Source organism: Molossus molossus, unplaced genomic scaffold (assembly GCF_014108415.1).
Source record: "Molossus molossus isolate mMolMol1 unplaced genomic scaffold, mMolMol1.p scaffold_m16_p_6, whole genome shotgun sequence".
Lineage (NCBI taxonomy): Eukaryota > Metazoa > Chordata > Mammalia > Chiroptera > Molossidae > Molossus > Molossus molossus.
The window spans coordinates 45,859,178-45,879,756 of NW_023425399.1; the positions used below are offsets into that span (position 1 = coordinate 45,859,178).

Consider the following 20,579-nt stretch of genomic DNA (forward strand, 5'->3'; position numbering starts at 1 on the left):
CAGACAGGCTGGTCTCTGATAACCCATCCCAGGTACTTTAATTTGATTTACCCTAATTCAACTTGTTTTCAAGTTTAATTCAACCTAACTAAACATGCTTTTGTCCAGAAACACAGTTGATTTATTCATTATAAGAAATGTACCTGCTGAATGGACTAAAATTTGCTGGTGGCCTGTGAGTGCATTTTCCCAGTAGGGAAATCTATTGTGAAACAAAATACAGATGCAAAAATACATTCATTTGCATAAAATCAGAACAAAGGAATTGGGTGGCATTATGACATCTGTGAGGTCTGGCCAGAACCAAGAGAAGCAAGTTGCTGAAGGGGCTTCTGCCAAACCAGTTAGAAACCTTAGAATTATATTGGGAAATTTTTAAATAATCTCAAGATTCCAGTGATACATGACACTTCAAGTCTTGGGGGAAACTAGGGTTAGTAGGTCAGGCAAAGGTTATAACAATTAAGATTTATTATAGAAGGTTCTGAATTTTACCTAAACTTACTCCCCTCCCTTATGAAATTTTTCAAACGTACAGAAAAGTAAAAGCATTACAGTAAGCATCCATATACCCACCATCCAGTTTCTACTTTTGACATTTTATTAGTCTATTTATTTAGGCTCTCCATCCACTATTCATCAATCTCAATTTCTTATTTTTATGCATTTCCAAGTAAATCTTAGACATTAGTACACTTTAAAAAATATGTTTACTTTGAAATTTTTGAAATGTTCACAAAAGCAAATATAACAGTTTAATGAAGTTCTATGTACCCATTACCAAAATCTACCAATTATCAACATTTTGCTAGTGTTGTTTAATATCTTTCCCTCACCCACCCTTCGTTCTTGAGTAGTTTCAAACAGATGACATATTTCACTCATAAATACTTATATCCCTAACATATAAGGATTTAACACATTACTGTTTAACAAAATTATTTTCTTTATCTTATACCTAGCCTTTATCAGTTTCCCTTGATTATCTCCTAAAACTCTTTTTAGCCCTGGCAGGTTTGGCTCAGAGGTTAGAGTGTCAGCCTGCGGTCCAGAGAGACCCAGGTTTGGTTTCCGCTAACGGTATGTACCCCTGTTGTAGTTTGTTCCCGGCCCTGGTTGGGTCATACAAGTGGCAGCCACTTGATGTGTCCTTTTCACGTTGATGTTTCTCTCTCTCTCTCTTTCTCCCGCTCTATCTGAATAAAAAATGGAAAAATGTCCTCAGGTGAGGATTAAAAAACCAAACTCTTTTTAGATTTACTTTGTTTGAAGCAGGGTCCAAATAATATTATCTGTAAACTGGTGGTTCGATCTAGATGCATGATGATATTCCTAACCAGTTATTTTCGCAAGATGACATCACAAGTGGTGCTTGTACTTTTTATTACACTTCCTCAGGCAGCACTTGATGTCTGGTCATCCCATCATTAGTACTGCTAAGACTAATCCATAGATTTGATCATTGGCAGACTGATGCTTCTAATATAATGTTTACTGTTATTCAATCACAAAATTATAATTTTCTAGATGCATTAATTTGGACTTTCAAAGTGATGACTTTTTTAATTCATTCATTTCTTCTGCATTTATTAGTTGGAAGAACTTTCTCCATCAACTACTTGGTAATTCTGAAATGCATTTTTTTTTTAAACCACAAAAACAGGATAAATGTGTGAGTCTATCTCTTTACTTATCAATTTTCAAAATAACAAATTATTGCCCTACCAGCCTCCAAAGGTTATTTTGTTTATATTTTTAATTGTGGTAAAACACATATAACATAAAATTTACTATCTTAACCATTTTTAACTGTACAGTTCAGTAGTGTTAAGTATATTTACATTGTTATGCAACCAGCCTCCAGAACTTTTTCATTTTACAAAACTGAAACTCTATCCATGCCATTAAACTCTCTCCATTTCTTCTCCCTCCAACCCCTGGCAATCACCATTCTCCTTTCTCTTTGTATGAATTTGACTACCCTATGTGAGTGGAATCATACAATGTCTTTTTGTGGCCAGCTTATTTCACTTTGCATAATGTCCTTAAGATTTATACATGTTGTAGCTTGTAGAAAAATTTCTTTCCTTCGTAAGGCTAAATCCAAAGTTTTTAATTTTATTGTTATTTACATGTAAGAGGAGCCTAGACACCTATGCCATGATTTGAAATCATGGCTGTACATTAGAATACTCTGTAAGTCTTAAAAAATTGTTATGGCTAAGCCACACTCCATACCTATTTTATTAGACTCTATGGGGTGGCACCAGGCACCTAGGTTTTACAGAACTTCCCAGAGGGTTCCACTCTGCAGCCAAAGATGAGAATGCTCGTCTAACAATGAAATAATAACCAAATAAAAATTAAAAATATATCTACCTGGACTCTAAAATTTTCCATAGTCTGGAATAAATTAGGTTCCTGGCTTTTCTGGTACTAAGTTAATTATGGGCCTTTAAAATTGTGGGGATTTCATAACTAACTCAATCTTACAAGTTTCTAATGTTTCTTCTGTTTCTATTTTATAGATCTGAACAAGCACCGGCCTCAGGCTTATTAGGGGCACGTTTGGATCAGCATGTTGCTGTTTTGAAAGAATATGATAATTCTATTAAAGAAGAGGTAGCTAAACTGTCTGAAGTTTTCCCAGTCAAAAATGTAGACCAGAGGAAAAAGGTTAGTAATTTTATTGTTATTATTATTATTATTTTCTTTATTGATGTTAGGGAGAGGAAGGGAGAAGGAGAGAGAGATAGAAACATTGATGAGAGAAAACATCAATTGGCTGCCTCCTGCATGCCCCCCACTGGGGATTGGGCCCACAACCTGGGCATGTGCCCTGACCAGGAATTGAACTGGCAGCCTCTTGGTGCATGGGTCGACACTTAACCACTGAGCCACACCGTCTGGGGTTAGTCATTTTTTTAAAGTTTCAAGATGTACAAGGTGATGATTTGAGGACTATTATTTTTTTATTTTTATTTTTTTGTGGTATGTGCCCCTAGCAGGAACTGAACCCAGGACTCTCTGGTCCGAAGGCTGACGCTCAACCGCTGAGCCATACTGGCCAGGGCTATTATGTTCTTAACATATTTGAAAAAACTAATAACTGAGGTGTTGTGATTTGTTTTAACTTTCTGATCACAGGCCTTTTGCATATTGTTTTGTATAGGAATCTCACCTCCTTACATAAAGTTAATGAAGGTCTTAGAGGTAGCCTAATTAAACACATCTATCACAACATTTTCCAAGGAGCTTAGAAGCATCTTGTAGCATTCTGGTGTTCTTGTTCCACTCTATACTCTAAAAACACTGTATGGTTGGTCATTCATGTCAATTCAGCAAATATGTATTGATCAATTTCTCTACATAGCACCAGCCCAGATCCATTGGAAGGAAATAAATAAATAAAATGTGGCCCTTTTCTGAGGAACAACGTAGTGGGATGCATGTAATAAGAAAATGACAAAGAATATGAGCCTTCAGAAAAGGGAGCCAAGCCATCTGGAGAAGTAATGAAGGCAGACTTTACAATGGAAGAAAAAAGAGGGGTCGTGAGGTGACCTTAAAAGACCAACAGGATTTTGAGAGGCTATGAGTACAGGGTGGGGGCAAAAGGGAAGAGCTGTTATGAGCCAAAGAACAGACCAGGAAAGCCAACATGTATTCAGAAAATGGAGCCAGAGTTATCCTCTGGGGCTGACTTATGGGCTCCAGGCTGGGGATAGTGAGAAAGTCCAAGGTAGTCCCTGGCCCAGTTGTGCAGGCTAGAGAGCTTATTGGTTTAGTTTATTAGATTTTGGAAAGCCATAGGAACTTTTTAAGCAGGACTGTATTAAGACTCTGCAGTGCTTTAGGGTATTTTACCTGCTTGCATTAGGACTGAGAGCATGGAAGAGGGAGCCCTTCAAAAGTTCAGACAGGACAAGAAGGGACCGGACTTAAAAGCTGGTGTAGAGGGAGTGTGTGAAAATGCTGAACAGACAGTGGAAACTGGTGGAGAAAATTCACAAGGGAACAGAAGCCCATATTTACAGCATCCCCGCTGTAGTTTTTGTCATTCCCTAGAAAAGCCATAGTCAAAGATGAGGTCTTCCTTCTCCTAAGTTTATGTCATGAAATTGTCTTATTTCAAAGCATGGTTTTTCATCCATATACTTAATATAGGGTTTTCTGCCTTTGATCCTTTTTAACTTTTTTTTTTTATCATGCACATAGTTCAGTGATTCTACATGTGCCCCTCTTGGAGCCATGCCACCTCTGTCTTGAAGTCATACACCTGTATTGCTGTGTGTCCAGAGCCTCTGCCATCTCCCCTCAAGTCTTTCAGAGCACCTGCCCTTTTCTTGTCTCTTAAATTAAAAGACAGTAGAAGGGCCCTGGCCAGGTGGCTCCATTGGTTGGAGCATTATCCCATGCACCAGATGGTTGGAGGTTCGATTCTCAGTCAGGGCACGTACCTAGGTTGTGGATTTGATCCCTAGTCAGAGAGCATACAGGAAGCGGCCAGTCAGTGTTCCTCCCTCTCCCCCCCTTCCTCTTTAAAAATCAATAGAAGGCATGTCCTCTGGAGAGGATTAAAAAGGAGAGAATAGAGGACTATAAAAAAGTATATCAAACATATATACTCAGAGTGCCACAATGTACCCACCAGTCTAAATTCACATGTGTTGTTGTCATCATACTAAATTGTTTCAGACCTCCTTATCCTCATCTTCCTTCTCTCCCCCATTTTCTTACTTCCTTTACACCTTCTCTCTCTTCTGCTCTCTCTGTCCTCTCTCCCCTTCTTGTCTCCTCCTTTTCTTTCTCCTCTAGCCTCCTTCCTTTCCTTTCTTTCTTCTGTAATAAATTGTTATAGCTATAGGGACAGCCCCTGTGTGCCTCTCAAGGATCTCATACTCCTTTACAAAAATAATCTTGTATATATCCTTTCTGCACACATTTTTATTTTATTGCATTATGTGTGACTCAGTAAGTAACATATAGTTTTGTTTTGGTTGAGGTATGATACCATTTGTGTGATGTTCTTTAAGAACGAACAATATTCTTTAGGAATAACAGAACCTGTGCCCCCCCGCCCCCCGAATATTTTAAATTAATTAATTAATTAATTTTTGTTACAGATGTTTCTCCTTTTCCCCCCATTGATACCCTCCTCCCTATTCCCTTCCCCCCTCACAGTATTCTTGTCTATGTCCATTGGTTTATATGCATATAAGTTAGAACCTGTGTTTTCTACATTTCATAACTGTTGATAAATGTAGATCATAAGAAGGATTTTGTTTTCAAATTTCATTGCCTATTTTATTTAGTACCATTCTGTAATAACATTGTTTATAGCAAGTACATCACATCAGCTGTGTCAAGGGTGAAATAAGTATTGGTTGTATGCCTTTTGTTATATAACCTTTTTTTAAAGGGTGTTGTTTATATTAGAAAACATATTCCAAGTTCTAGACAAGCAATCCACTTAACAATTTTCAAATAACTTCATTATTAATGAGATGGGGCTGCCCAACTAATAACTTAGGAATCAAATGATATTCTGCTTTGTTCCTTTAAATCATCATGATCTTATCTTAGTGGAAATCATAAAAATTACTAATACATTAATGACATCTCTCCTTAAAAATGGAAGCAAGCAGTTTCAAAAATGGTTAGGTTCTCACTGAAGAAAGGCACAGCACCAATGAACAATGTCACCAAAATTATATAGGCAGGGTAAGTCTTGAGAGCTTTAGGACAAAAATGCTTCTGTGGGTTCTAGGACTGTTTTAGTTTATGCAGCATCCTTTTACGATTAGCAAAATCAAGTATCTTTGAGTTGTTTCCCTGTGTTGAAACAATACATACATTTAGTAAGTAATATTGGTTAAATATTTCTCTCTAGATAAAATTCTTAAAAAAGTAAAAGATTCTTAATTTAAGAAAGGCCTACTAGCAATTACTTGGTTAAGTAAGAGTCCAATGAAACTCAGAAATATTTATTTTGATCTCTTGGGTAAATGGCTAACTAAACAGCCACATGTAAATGATGTTTACCTGTGGGTCCCCCTGCTGTCAGCTGGAATCAGTCCATCTCTTGAGTAAATACATCATTAAAGCTCTGAAACTCAGATTATGTCCCCTGGAGACTAGATAAGGTCCACAGCACCTGCATAACTATTAGGCAATTACATTATTGAGCTGCATACTTTAAATCAGAAAAATTTATAATTACTTTATGTGAAAAAAAATGAGTTTAGGTGCTTCATTAAAATACAAAGTGCCTTAATAGTCTTTTTCTTTTGAGTGATGCTTATTTCCTCCTGGGAAAAGCTTGTTTCCACCTGGGAGAACACCAGACAAAGCAAAGTGGTCTGCTGGTATCACAAGGTTGGTCCTATCCCCTACCACACACACATCAGGGAGGCATGTGACTGGTCACAGAAATCCCTTACTTCTCCCTAAATGATGGGTTGGTTTCTTGTTCTCTCTTGAATACTCATCTGCTGGCTCTTAGAATACTTTCCTTTTCTTTTAATTGCTACACAGATAAAATCCCCTTTCTCTCTTATAACTTAGATGTAATTTAAATGATGCATTTCTCGACAAACACTGAAAATTTAACTTCAGGTGTGCAAGAGGAAGGTTCTTGAGGAAGGGTCAGTAAAACCTCTGTAATATGGGAAAATATCATCAGCTGTTTACATCTATAATTTTTAATTCTCTTGCCTTTCTGTATCTGCATTAATAGCCCTGATTTATATATATAGAAGGGAATTTAGTTTTATTAAATGCTTTCACATTCACTTTCTCTTTATATTGTCAATGTAAGAAATGTTCAAACCTATAGAGAATTTTTATGAGTTTTTTTGAGCCAAACTTGCCAGGAAGCAAAACCTCAACGGATTGAGAAAATGATCTGGAAAGTGTCAGTTTTAGCACATATTTTATATATCAGAATTAAATTAGAACATTTAATTGGGAATATATAAGGTGGTACATGAAATCCATTGGTGATAGATTAGGGAAGCAGGAGAAAGCAAAGCAGGGAAATCTCCGGAATTGGATAAAAAGTAAAACGAATCGACATACTACTTTTAGATTTGTGAGTATAGGGTAAACAGTTAATGATTAACATGATAGCAGTAACAATGAGGGGATTTGTGTTCTCTGCTCTGGTGAGGTGGTTGTGCTCTGAGAGTGGGGAGGAAATTACTTTGAAATTCTAAAAATATGTTACCATAGATGCAAAAGACAATAAACAAGTTCAGTTAAGATAAAGATTGATCTTTGTCAGGGAAGATACTGGCCTAGGACATGACTACCCATCATGAACTTCTTTCAGTTAGAAAGTTTTAATTTCAGGCCATCAATATGGACACTATTGTCTGTGTCCATTGGTTATGCATATATGCATAGAAGTTATTTGGTTTATCTTATCCTGCCTTTCCTCCTCCCTTCCCTTTGATGTTCATCAGTCTAACAACCAATTTGCACTTCTTAATTCCTTCATCTTTTTCACCCATCTCCCCAGCCTCCTTTCATCTGGCAAGCAACAAAAAGTTCTCTATATCTATGAGTCTGTTTCTGTTCCACTTGCTCATTTTGTTTGTAGATGCAATTGTTGATAGATATGTATTTCTTGTCATTTTATTGTTCACATTTTTGTTCTTCTCCTTCAAAAAGACCCTTCAACATTTCATATAATACTAGTTTGGTGGTTATGAACTCCCTTAGCTTTTTCTTGTCCGGGAAACTCTATATGTCCATCAATTCTAAATGATAGCTTTGTAGGATAGAGTGATCTTGGTTGTAGGTTGTTGCTTTTCATCAACTTGAATGTCTTGCCACTCCTTTCTGGCCTGCAAAGTTTTGAGAAATCAGCTGAAAATCTTATGGGAGCTCCTTTGTAGGTAATAAACTGCTTTTCTCTTGCTGCTTTTAAGATTCTCTCTTTGGGAAGAAGATGGTGGTGGACAGGACCAGAGGGAGGGTGAGTGCGTGAGAGAGTGAGCTAGTGTGTAAGGAGGAGTGAGTGGACTTGAAGGTGGATGACCAAACTCATGCAGTGCAGAGACACAGAGCAGAAGTTTCCTGTGCTACAGATGGGGAGCAGCTGGCTACTGCGGTAAGCAGCTCTTCAGGGCACTTCTCCCTGCACTGCGGGGAGGTCCCACCACTTTGGAAGATCCTGGGTCTTCCCTTTGAGGACGCAGTGGGAGCAGCTTGGGCCCAGCAACCTGAGCCCACCAGTGCACCTGGCACCATCGGAGCAGTGGACACCCTGTGTCAACACAGACCAGTGCATAATAGTGGAGCTGTCAAGATGCTAGTTGTGGAAACCGCAAATGGCTGGGAGCCCAGCACCATCCCCAGCAGTAGCAGCCAATCAGAGTCGAGATATACCCCCAGCAACAGAGGCTGGGGAGCAGACATCCATCCCCAGGCAACAGAAGCACAGACCAACAGCTGAGATCCATCCCCCAAAACCACAGCAAAGGCTGAGCAGGAGCTGAACCCCACTGGGCAGCAGCACTCCCCAGCCACCAGCCGCAGGACCTGGGGCTCCATAGGGACCTATGCAACACAGCTGCCCACAAAAGTGGTGGGAAGCTGGGGATCCATAGGGGCCTGTGTGACCCAGCGGCCCACAAGAGAGGTGGAAAGCCAGGGATCCATAGGGGCCTGTGTGACTCAGCAGCCCACAAGAGTGGCGCAGAGCCGGGGCTTTGGATGGACCTGTGTGACTGAGCAGACCACAAGAGTGGTGCGGAGCCGGGGCTCGAGAGGGGTCAGTGTGATCCAGCTCCCCACGAGATCAGCAGGAAGTGCAGGCTCCAATGGGGCCTATTGATCCTAGCTGCCCACAAGATTGGCAGGGAACCAGGGCTCCAGTAGGGCCTGTGCAACACAGCTGCCCACAGGTTTGGCTGGGAGCTGGGGCTCAAGACGGGCTTGTGTGACCCAGCCACCCAAGGTGTGGGCAGGGAGTGTGGCTCCAGCAGCCTCTGAGCTATACAGCTATAGGTGGCAGCACTGACCAGCTGGAACCACAGCTACAGAGGGGCCCACATAATTCAGCAGTAGCACCTGCCAGGACACACCAGTACCAGCCCCCAGTAGTGAATCCTCCAGGATTCACAGCAGGCAAGAGGCAACATGCAACAGAACAGTCTGGGAGACACAGTAGCCTTATTTGATATACTGTGAGCTGCCTACACATCCAAACATCCCTCATCAGGTCTAGAGCTACCAGACAGCTAAAATGGGGAGACAGCCCTGGCCGGTTTGGCTCAGCGGTTAAAGCGTCGGCCTGCAGTCCGGAGAGACCCGGGTTCGGTTCCCGCTAAGGGCATGTACCTCGGTTGCAGTTTGTCCCCGGCCCTGGTTGGTCGTGCGGGTGGCAGCCACTCGATGTGTCCCTTTCACATCAATGTTTCTCTCTCTCTCTCTCCCTCCTGCTCTATCTGAACAAAGAATGAAAAAGTGTCCTCGGGTGAGGATAAAAAAAAAGGGGGGGGGGGAGACAAAAAAACAACACCTAAGGAAACAAAAAGAAGAATCAATAGAAAAGGAACTGCAGGAAATGGAAGAAAACAACTTGTCAGATAAAGAATTCAAAGCAATCATTTTAAGGGTACTCAAACAATTTGGTCAGAACTACAAGTAACTTAATAAGAATTATCAACAGCTCACTGGGGACTACTTCAGCTTAAAAAAAGAGGTAGAAGCTATGCATAAAAATCAAGAGGAAATAAAGAATGACATAGCTCTCTGAAAAACACCTTAGAAGGGTTCAGTAGTAGATTAGAAGAACCTGAAAATCAAATCAGTGACTTAGAAGACAAGGTAGAGAAAAATACCCAAGTAGAGCAAAAAGTTTAAAAAGCAGGAGGAGAGTTTAAGGGAGCTGTGGGACAATACAAAACATAACAACATTTGCATTGTAGGGGTACTGGAAGGAAAAGAATCAGAGAAAGGAATAGAGAACATATTTGAAGAAATAGTGACACAAAACATCTCTAAACTGGTGAAGGAAAAAGTCACACAAGTCCAGGAAACACAGAGTCCCAAGCAAGACGAACCCAAGAAGACCCACAGTTAGACATATCATAATAAAAATGGCAAACATTAAACACAAAGAATCTTAAAGGAAGCAAGAGAGAGACAGAAAGTTACCTACAAGGGAGCTCCCATTAGACTGTCAGCTGATTTCTCAATAGAAATGCTGCAGGCCAGAAGGAGGTGGGATGGAGAGTACAAAGTAATGCAAGGCAAGGGTCTGAATCCAAGACTACTCTATCCAGCAAGGCTATAGTTCACAATTGAAGGGGAAATAAAGAGCTTCACTGGTTAAAAACAAAAAACTAAAGGAATTTACCACCACCAAGCCAGCACTGCAAGAAATGCTGAAGGGACTGTTGTAAGAAGAAATGGGGGGGGGGGGGAGGGGGAGGAACACAGGCATAAAATTAAAATGGCAGATAATAACTATCAATAATTACCTTAAATGTAAATGGCTTAAATGCTCCAATCAAAAGACATAGAGTAGCTGATTGGATAAGAACACATGACCCATATATATATACTGACTACAAGAGACCCACCTCACAATAAAACACTCACACAGGATGAAAGAGAAGGGATGGAAAAAATTTTTCCAAGCAAATTAAAATTGAATAAAACCTGGTGTAGCAATGCTCATATCCGAAAAGATAGACTTCAAAGAAAGGGCCATAATAAGAGACAGAGAAGGTCACTACATAATATTAAAAGGATCAATCCAACAAGAGGATATAACCCTGGTAAACATATACAGACCAAATATGGAAGCACCAAAATATCTTAAAAACTTCTGGAAGACTTTAAGGGAGAGATCAATAGCAATACGATCATAGTGGGTGACTTTAACATGCCACTGACACCACTGGATAGATCCTCTAGACAAAAAATTAACAAGGACATAGACTCCTTACAAGACAAACTAGATCAGTTAGACTTCATTGATATTTACAGAACATTTCACCCCAAAGCTGCAGAGTATACATTCTTCTCAAGTGCACACGGGAGACATTCTCAAAAATAGACCACACGTTAGGACACAAAGCAAGTCTCTGAAAATTCAAGAAAATTGAAATCATATCAAGCATATTCTTGGATCACAGTGGCATGAAACTAGAACTCAATTACAATAAAAACACAGAAAACAATTCAAACACTTGGAGGCTAAATAGCATGTTATTAAACAATGAATGGGTTACTAATGAGATGAAAGAAGAAATTAAAAACTTCCTGGAAACCAATGAAAATGAACACACAACACAAAATCTATGGGACACAGCCAAAGCAGTCCTGAGAGGGAAATTGATAGCACTACAGGCCTACCTCAAGAAACAAGAAAAATTCCTAATTGACTTCCTAACCCTACAACTTAAAGAACTGGAAAGTAAACAAAAAGAAAAACCTAGAGCTAGTAGGAGGAAAGAAATAGCAAAGATCAAAGCAGAAATAAAATAGAGACCAAAAAAAAAACAAAACAATTCAAAAGATCAATGAAACAAAAAGCTGGTTCTTTGAAAAGATAAACAAGATCAATGGATCTTTAGCCAGACTCACCAAGAAACAAAAAGAGAGAAACCAAATAAACAAAGTCAGAAATGAAAGAGGAGAAGTAACAACGGTCACCACAGAAATACAAACGATCATCGAAACATACTATGAACAATTATACACAAACAAATTGAACAATCTAGGAGAAATGGACACATTTCTAGAAATGCACAGCCTCCCAAAACTGAACCAGGAAGAGATAGAAAACTTGAACAGACCAATAACAACAAAGGAAATTGAAGAGGTAATTAAGAAACTTGCAGCAAACAAAAGCCTGGGCCTGTATGACTTCACCGGGGAGTTTTACTGAACATTCAAAGAAGATCTAATACCCATTATCCTCAAACTATTTCAGAAAATCTAAAAAGATGGAATACCTCCAAACTCTTTTTATGAGGCCAGCATAATCCTAATTCCAAAACCGGATAAAGACACTACAGAGAGAGAAAACTACAGACAAATATCCCTGATGAATAGAGATGCCAAAATCCTTAACAAAATATTAGCAAATCGAATCCAGCAATACATTAAAAAAAATTATTCATCATTACCAAGTGGGATTCATCCCAGGGATGCAAGGATGGTACAATATTTGTAAATCAAGAAATGTGATAAACCACATAAACAAAATGAAAGATAAAAAAACATATGATCATATCAATAGATGCTGAAAAAGCATTTGACAAAATCCAGCATCCATTTCTGATAAAAATGCTCAGCAATGTGGGGATAGGGGGATCATATCTCAACATAACAAAAGCCATATATGAAAAACCTACAGCCAGCATTATACTCAATGGGCAAAAAATAAAAGCATTCCCCTTAAGAAGGGGATCCAGGCAGGGATGCCCACTTTTGCCACTCTTATTTAACATACTACAGGAAGTTTTAGCCACAGCAGTCAGACATGAAGAAAAAATAAAAGGGATCCAAATTGGGAACGAGGAAGTGAAACTGTCATTATTTGCAGATGACATGATATTGTACATAGAAAGCCCTAAAGGCTCCATCAAAAATCTACCAGAGTTAAGAAGTGAATTTGGCAATGTAGCAGGATACAAAATTAACATGAAGAAATCGACAGCATTCTTATACACCACTGTTAAACTCACAGAATGAGAAACTAAAAAACGAAAACAATCCCGTTTACTATCGCAGCAAAAAAATTAAGATACCTAGGAATAAACTTAACCAAAGAAATAAAGGACCGTCTCACAGAAAATTACAGGTCATTATAAAAAGAAATAAAGCAAGATATGAAAAAGTGGAAGCCCATGCCTTGTTTGTGAATTGGAAGAATTAACATCATTAAAATGTCCATACTACCCAAAGCAACCTATAGATTCAATGCAATCCCCATCAAAATATCAATGACATATTTCACAGAATTAGAACAACACTCCAAAAAGTTTATATGGAACAAAAAAAGACCCCAAATAGCCACAGCAATCTTGGGGGGGAAAAAAACAACTCAGTAGTACGGATCACATTACCAGATATCAGTTTATACTACAAATTGACTGTAATCAAACAGCCTGCTACTGGCACAAGAACAGGCAGATAGATCAGTGGAAGAGAACAGACAACCCAGAAATTAACCCAAGAGAGTATGCTCAATTAAAATTTTACACAGGTGGCAAGACCATACAGTGGAGTCAAGACAGTCTCTTCAGTAAATGGTGTTGGGAAAATTGGACAGCTACTTGCAAAAAAAAAAAAAAATGAAGATAGACCACCAACTTACGCCATATACAAGAATAAACTGAAAATGGATAAAAGACTTAAATGTAACTTGTGAATCCATAAAAATTCTAAAAGAAAATGTAGGCAACAAAATTTCAGGCATCATGCGCAGCAGAATTTTCACTGATACAACACCTAAGGCAAGTGAAACAAAGGAAAATAAGAACACATGGGACTACATCAAACTAATAAGCTTCTGCACAGCAAAAGAAACAGTCATCAAAATGGAAATGGAACCCATCATATGGGAGACCATAATTGCCAATGATTTATCAGATAAGGGATTAATTTCCAAAATATGTAGAGTACTCATAAAACGCAACAAAAGGAAGACAAAGAACCAAATTGAAAAATGGGAAGAGGACCTAAATAGACACCTCTCCAAACAGGACATACAAATGGCCAAGAGATATATGAAAAAATGTTCAACTGTCACTAATCATCAGAGAGATGGAAATTAAAAGAACTATGAAGTAGAGGGAATAGAAAAATGGCGGAGGAGTGAACGGAAGCTACACAGACCGTCTCCCAGAACCAAATTGGAATTACAACTATAACACAGACAAGTCGATGGGAAAAACCAACAGAAAAGCAGCTTGCGAGGACCATACAACGACGGACACCGACTTGATCCTGGTAGGCTTGCGAAGGCGCGAGACTGGGGCTGGGAGCCCACGGTCGGCAGCTCGGCAATGGCCTTAGCTGGGAGCAGCGCCCTCGGGTCACACTCCCAGGCTGCTCCACAGCACAGAGCCGGGACAGAGGCTAAAACAGCCACAGCCGCTCACCTTGGGTTCCTGCAGAGGGAGGGCAGACTGCACTGGAACTGTGGGGACACTCGGGATTTGGAGGGCGCTCAGAGCTTTGGCTGAGTGCAGCCACGCAGATCAGTGGCCGTATTGCTCCTTCCCAGGGGCTGGGGAGAGGCAGCAGCCCCTCCCTCGGAGATCCAACCCCACCCTGTGGGCCACTGAAGTGCTAATTGAGTCTCACTAACAACCAACATCTGTCCCACCCTCAGGAAATCCCCTTGTTCTCAGCACCTGAGGGAGCTTTTCAATCAACTGACAACCCAAAACTCATCAAGTAACCTAGACTGCTAGCCTCCAGGCAAAAAGCTAGAGGATAACAGTACCTTTCCTGGGCTGGCAACTTTAACTAGGAAAGTAAGACTTGACAGTGGTGTTCAACGTGGGTCCTCCCTCGCTCATATAAACATAGGAGAGGGACCACAAACAGCAGAACACCAACACCCACAGGGAAAACTTGACAGGCTCCAAAGCCCACAGTGATAGCCAAAATGGTGAAACACAGAAACAGAAGCCAAATGAAAGAGCAAGAGACCTCCAACGAAGATGAGATCAATGTGGAGCAATTAGGCATGTTAACAGAGCTAGAATTCAGAGCCATGATCTTGAGGAAGCTGAACAGCATGAGTAATGATATAGAGACACTGAAAATAAGCCAGTTGGAAATTAAAAACCATCAAGAAGAGATAAAAAATGACATATCAGAAATGAAAAACACATTGGAAGGTTTAAAAAGCAGAGTAGAGGAAGCTGAGGACTGGATCAGTGAATTAGAAGACAGGGTAGAAAAAAATCAACCAATCAGAAAAATAAAAGGAAAAAACTATTAAAAAACAGGAAGACAGCTTAAGAGAACTATTGGACAACTGGAAACGTAATAATATTTGCATCATAGGAGTCCCCGAAGAAGACGAAAATGAGCAAGGGATAGAGAATATATTCAAAAAAATAATGACAGAAAACTTCCCTAATTTGGTGAAGGAAGAAGGCATTCAAGTTGAAGAAGCACAGAGAGTCCCAAGTAAGAAGAACCCAAACAGGCCCACACCAAGACACATAGTAATTAAAATGCCACAAATTAAAGACAAATAGAATCCTAAAAGCAGCAAGAGCTAAGCAACAGGTTACCTACAAAGGGAACCCCATAAGGCTCTCAGCTGACTTCTCACAAGAAACACTACAGGCCAGAAGAGAATGGCATGAAGTAATCAAAGTCATGAAAAACAAGAATCTGAATCCAAGACTACTCTACCCAGCAAGGCTATCATTCAAAATAGAAAATCAAATAAAGAGCTTCCTAGACCAAAAAAAAAAAGGCTAAGGGAATACATTAGCACCAAACCAGCACTGCAAGAAATGTTCAAAGGACTGCTGTAATTAGCAGTAGAAATGGGAAGAAAAATAGAACCACACTAAACAAAAATGGCAATAATAAGTACATATCAATAATCACCTTAAAAGTAAATGCATTGAATGCTCCCATAAAAAGACAGAGTAGCTGTTTGGATAAGAAAGCATGACTCATCTAAATGTTGTTTACAAGAGACCCACCTCTCCACAAAAGACTCATAGTTTGAAAGTGAAGGGACGGAAAAAAGTTTTCCAACCAAATGGAAAGCAAAAAGAAGCTGGGGTAGCAATTCTCATATCTGATAAAATAGATTTCAAAATGAAGGCCATAACTAGAAACAAAGATGGCCACAATATAATATTGAAAGGATCTATCCAACAGGAAGATATAACCTTGATAAACATATATGCACCCAATACAGGAGCACCAAAATATATTAAAAATCTTCTGGGGGACTTCCAAGGAGAAATCAACAACAATACAATCATAGCAGGGGACTTCAACACCCCGTAGACAGCAATGGATAGATCCTCTAGGCAAAAAATTAGCAAGGAAACACAGACTCTAAATGAAGCACTAGACCAAATGGATTTAATAGATATCTAAAGAGAATTACATCCCAAAACTACAGAAAACACATTCTTCTCAAGTGTATATGGGACATTCTCAAAGATGGACCACATGATAGGACACAAGCTAAATCTCTACAAGTTCAAGAAGATTGAAGTCATATCAAGCATCTTCTCAGATCACAATGGCATGAAACTAGAAATCAATTGCAACAAGAACATGGAAAGACATTTCAACACATAGAGACTAAATAGCATGTTATTAAACAATGAATGGGTCACCGAGGAGGTCAAGGAAGAAATTAAAAACTTCCTGGAAACCAATGAAAATGAACACACAACAACACAAAATCTATGGGATGCAGCGAAAGCAGTACTGAGAGGGAAGTTCATAGCACTACAGGCCTACCTCAAAAAAACAAGAAAAATTTCTAATTAACTGTCTAACCTCACAACTTAAAGAATTAGGAAGAAAACCCCAGAGCAGGTAGAAGGAAGGAAATTGTAAAGATCAGAGCAGAAATAAATGACATAGAGACCAAAAAGCAATTCAAAGGATCAATGAAACAAAGAGCTGGTTTTTCGAAAAGATAAACAAGATTGATGGACCCTTAGCTAGACTCACCAAGAAACAAAGAGAGAGAACCCAAATACACAAAATCCGAAATGAAAGAGAAGTAACAACCAACACCACGGAAATACAAAAGATCATTAACAACTACTATGAACAACTATATGGTAACAATTTCGACAATCTAAGCGAAATGGACAAATTTCTAGAAACACACAGTCTTCCAAAACTATTCCCGCAAGAGATAGAAAACTTGAACAGACCAATAACAACAAAGGAAATTGAAGAGGTAATCAAGACTCTCCCAGCAAACAAAAGCCCAGGCCCAGATGGCTTCACGGGGAAGTTTTACCGAACATTCAAAAAAGAACTAACACCCATTCTCCTCAAGCTATTTCAAAAAATTCAAGAAGGAAGACTTCTAAACACGTTCTATGAGGCCAGCCTAATTCTAATTCCAAAACCAGAAAAAGACACTACGAAGAAAGAAAACTACAGGCCAATATCCCTGATGAACATAGACGCCAAAATCCTGAACAAAATACTAGCAAATCGGATCCAGAAATACATCAAAAAAATTATTCACCATGACCAAGTGGGATTCATTCCAGGGATGCAAGGCTGGTACAATATTCACAAATCAATAAACGTGATACACCACATAAACAAAAAGAAGAATAAAAACCACAAGATCATATCAATAGATGCTGAAAAAGCATTCGACAAAATCCAGCATCCATGTCTGATAAAAACACTCACCAATGTAGGAATAGAGGGATCATATCTCGACATAATAAAGGCCATATATGAAAGACCTACAGCCAGCATCATACTCAATGGACAGAAACTAAAAACATTTCCATTAAGAACAGGAACTAGACAGGGTTGTCCACTTTCGCCACTCTTATTTAACAGTGTACTGGAAGTCTTAGCCACAGCAATCAGACATGAAGAAAAAATAAAAGGGATCCAAATTGTAAAGGAGGAAGTGAAACTCATTATTTGCAGATGACATGATATTATACATAGAAAACCCTAAAGACTCCATCAAAAATCTACTAGATTTAATAAATGAATTTGGCAAAATAGCAGGATACAAAATTAACGTCAAGAAATCAACGGCATTCTTGTACACCAATGATGAACTCACAGAAAGAGAAACTGAAAAAACAATCCCATTTACCATTACGACAAAAAAATTACGATACCTAGGAATAAACTTAACCAAAGAAGTATAGGACCTATTTGCAGAAAACTACAGGTCATTGAAAAAAGAAATAGAGGAAGGTATAAAAATGTGGAAGCACATACCCTATTCATGGATTGGAAGAATTAACATAATTAAAATGTCCATACTACCCAAAGCAATCTATAGATTCAATGCAATCCCAATCAAAATACCAACGACATATTTCATAGAACTAGAACAAATACTTCAAAAGTTCATATGGAACCAAAAAAGACCTTGAATAGCCACAGCAATCTTGAAAAAGAAGAACAAAGTAGGTGGGATCACAATACCAGATATCAGGTTATACTATAAAGCGACTGTAACCAAAACAGCCTGGTACTGGCACAAAACAGGTATATAGACCAGTGGAACAGAACTGAAAACCCAGAAATGGACCCAAGGCAATATGCTCAATTAATATTTGACAAAGGTGGCAAGAGCATACAGTGGAGTAAAGACAGCCTCTTTAATAAATGGTGTTTAGAAAATTGGACAGCTACATGCAAAAAAATGAAACTAGATCATCAACTTACACCATACACAAAAATAAACTCGAAATGGATAAAAGACTTAAATGTGACCCGTGAATCCATAAACATTCTAGAAGAAAATGTAGGCAACAAAATTTCGGACATCATACGGAGCAGAATTTTTACTGATACATCACCTGAGGCAACAGAAACTAGGTAAAAATGAACACATTGGACTACATCAAACTAAAAAGCTTCTGCACAACAAAAGAAACAATCATCAAAATGGAAAGGCAACCCACTGTATGGGAGAACATCATTGCCAATTATGTATCAGATAAGGGGTTAATTTCCAATATATATAGAGTGCTCATACAACTCCACAAAAGGAAGATAAAGAACCCAATTAAAAAATGGGCAGAGGAGCTGAATAGACACCTCTCCAAACAGGACATACAAATGGCCAAAAGACATATGAAGAAATGTTCAACATCACTAATCATCAGAGAGATGCAAATTAAAACAATGAGGTATCACCTCACACCTGTCAGAATGGCCGCCATCAACAAATTATCAAACAAGAAGTGTTGGCGAGGGTGTGGAGAAAACGGGACTCTAGTACACTGCTGGTGGGAATGCAGACTGGTGCAGCCGCTATGGAAAACAATGTGGTGTTACCTCAAAAAATTAAAATTTGACCGAGTGATCCCACTGCTAGGAATATACCCTAAGAAGCCTGAAACACCAATCAGGAAGAATATATGTACCCCCATGTTCATAGCAGCACTATTTACAATAGCTAACATCTGGAAACAGCCCAAGTGTCCATCAGTAGACGAATGGATAAAAAAGCTGTGGTACATATACACAATGGAGTACTATGCAGCCGTAAGAAAGAAAGATCTCTTATCCTTTGCGACGACAAGGAGGGACCTGGAAGGTATTATCCTAAGTGAAAGAAGCCAATCAGAAAAAGACAAATACCACATGATCTCACTTATTTGTGGAATATAATGAACATAACAGTTTGAGGAATACAGTAGACCCAGAAACATGGAAGTAGGGTACAGACTGACATCCCTCAGAATAGGGGTGGGGGGTGTGGGGGTGTGGGAAGAGATAAACCACGGAACTTATATGCATATATGCATGAGCAGTGGACATGGACAACTAAGCCGGGGATTGGGGGAGGTGGGGGGTGCTAATGGGGTAAAAAAAAGGTAAAATATCTGTATCAAATAAATAAATAAAAAATTTATAAAATAAAATAAAATAAAAAAGAAAAAGAACTATGGGGTATCACTTCACACCTGTCACAATTACTGCCATCAGCAAATCATCAAACAAATGTTGGCGAGGGTATGGGGAAAAGGGACTTTAGTACACTGCTGGTGGGAATGTAGACTGGTGCAGCCACTGTGGAAAACACTATGGTGCCACTTCAAAAATTAAAATTTGAACTGCCACTTGACCCAGTGATCCCACTTCTAGGAATATACCCTGAGAAGCCTGAAACACCATTGAGAAAGAGTATATGTGCCCCTATGTTCATAGCATCACTATTTAAAATAGCTAAGATCTGGAAACAGCCCAAGTGTCCATCTGTAGATGAGTGGATAAAATAGCTGTGTACATGTACACAATGGAGTACAGTGATACCTTGGTTCTCGAACATAATTCGTTCCAGGAGGACGGTCGAGAACCGAATTGTTCGAGAACCGAAGCAATGAAACCAATAGGAAAGCGTGACTCTCTCTCTGCACTCACACTGATGACGCAAGCAAGGTGCGCTGGGCCGAATGAACGCCATTCGGCTCAACTCGGCTCATCTCGGAAGTTCGAGTTCCAAATATTTGTTCGGATTCCAAGACAAAAGTTTCTCGAATCTCCTGGTCGAATACCGATTTGGTCGAAAACCGAGGCGTTCGAGAACCGAGGTATCACTGTACTATGCAGCTGTAAGACAGAAAGATCTCTTATCCTTTGAGATGATATGGAGGGACTTGGTGAGTATTATACTAAGCAAAACAAGCCGAGCAGAGAAAGACAAATATCACATGATCTCACTTATTTGTGGAATATCCAAACAAAGTGATGAACAAAATTGACCCAGAGACATAGAGGCAAACTTCAGAAGAGCGGGTGGTAGAGGTTAAGAGATAAACACCAGAACTTATATGCATGTATGCATAACCAATGGACATAGAAAACAAAGCAGGGAATGGGGCAGGAGGATA

The 20,579-nt window shown here is 39.2% G+C and overlaps 1 protein-coding gene across 3 annotated transcripts in view; it reads left to right on the top strand.

Annotated features, from left to right (window-relative positions):
- The window catches only part of KIZ (kizuna centrosomal protein), a 226,783-nt gene that overhangs the window by 117,123 nt on the left and 89,081 nt on the right, over positions 1 to 20,579 (top strand). For all 3 annotated transcript variants that reach the window (XM_036244184.1, XM_036244185.1, XM_036244186.1), the window contains one exon: positions 2,529 to 2,676. In XM_036244184.1, the coding sequence (XP_036100077.1) occupies positions 2,529 to 2,676 (148 nt within the window). The remainder of the gene's footprint in view (positions 1 to 2,528; positions 2,677 to 20,579) is intronic.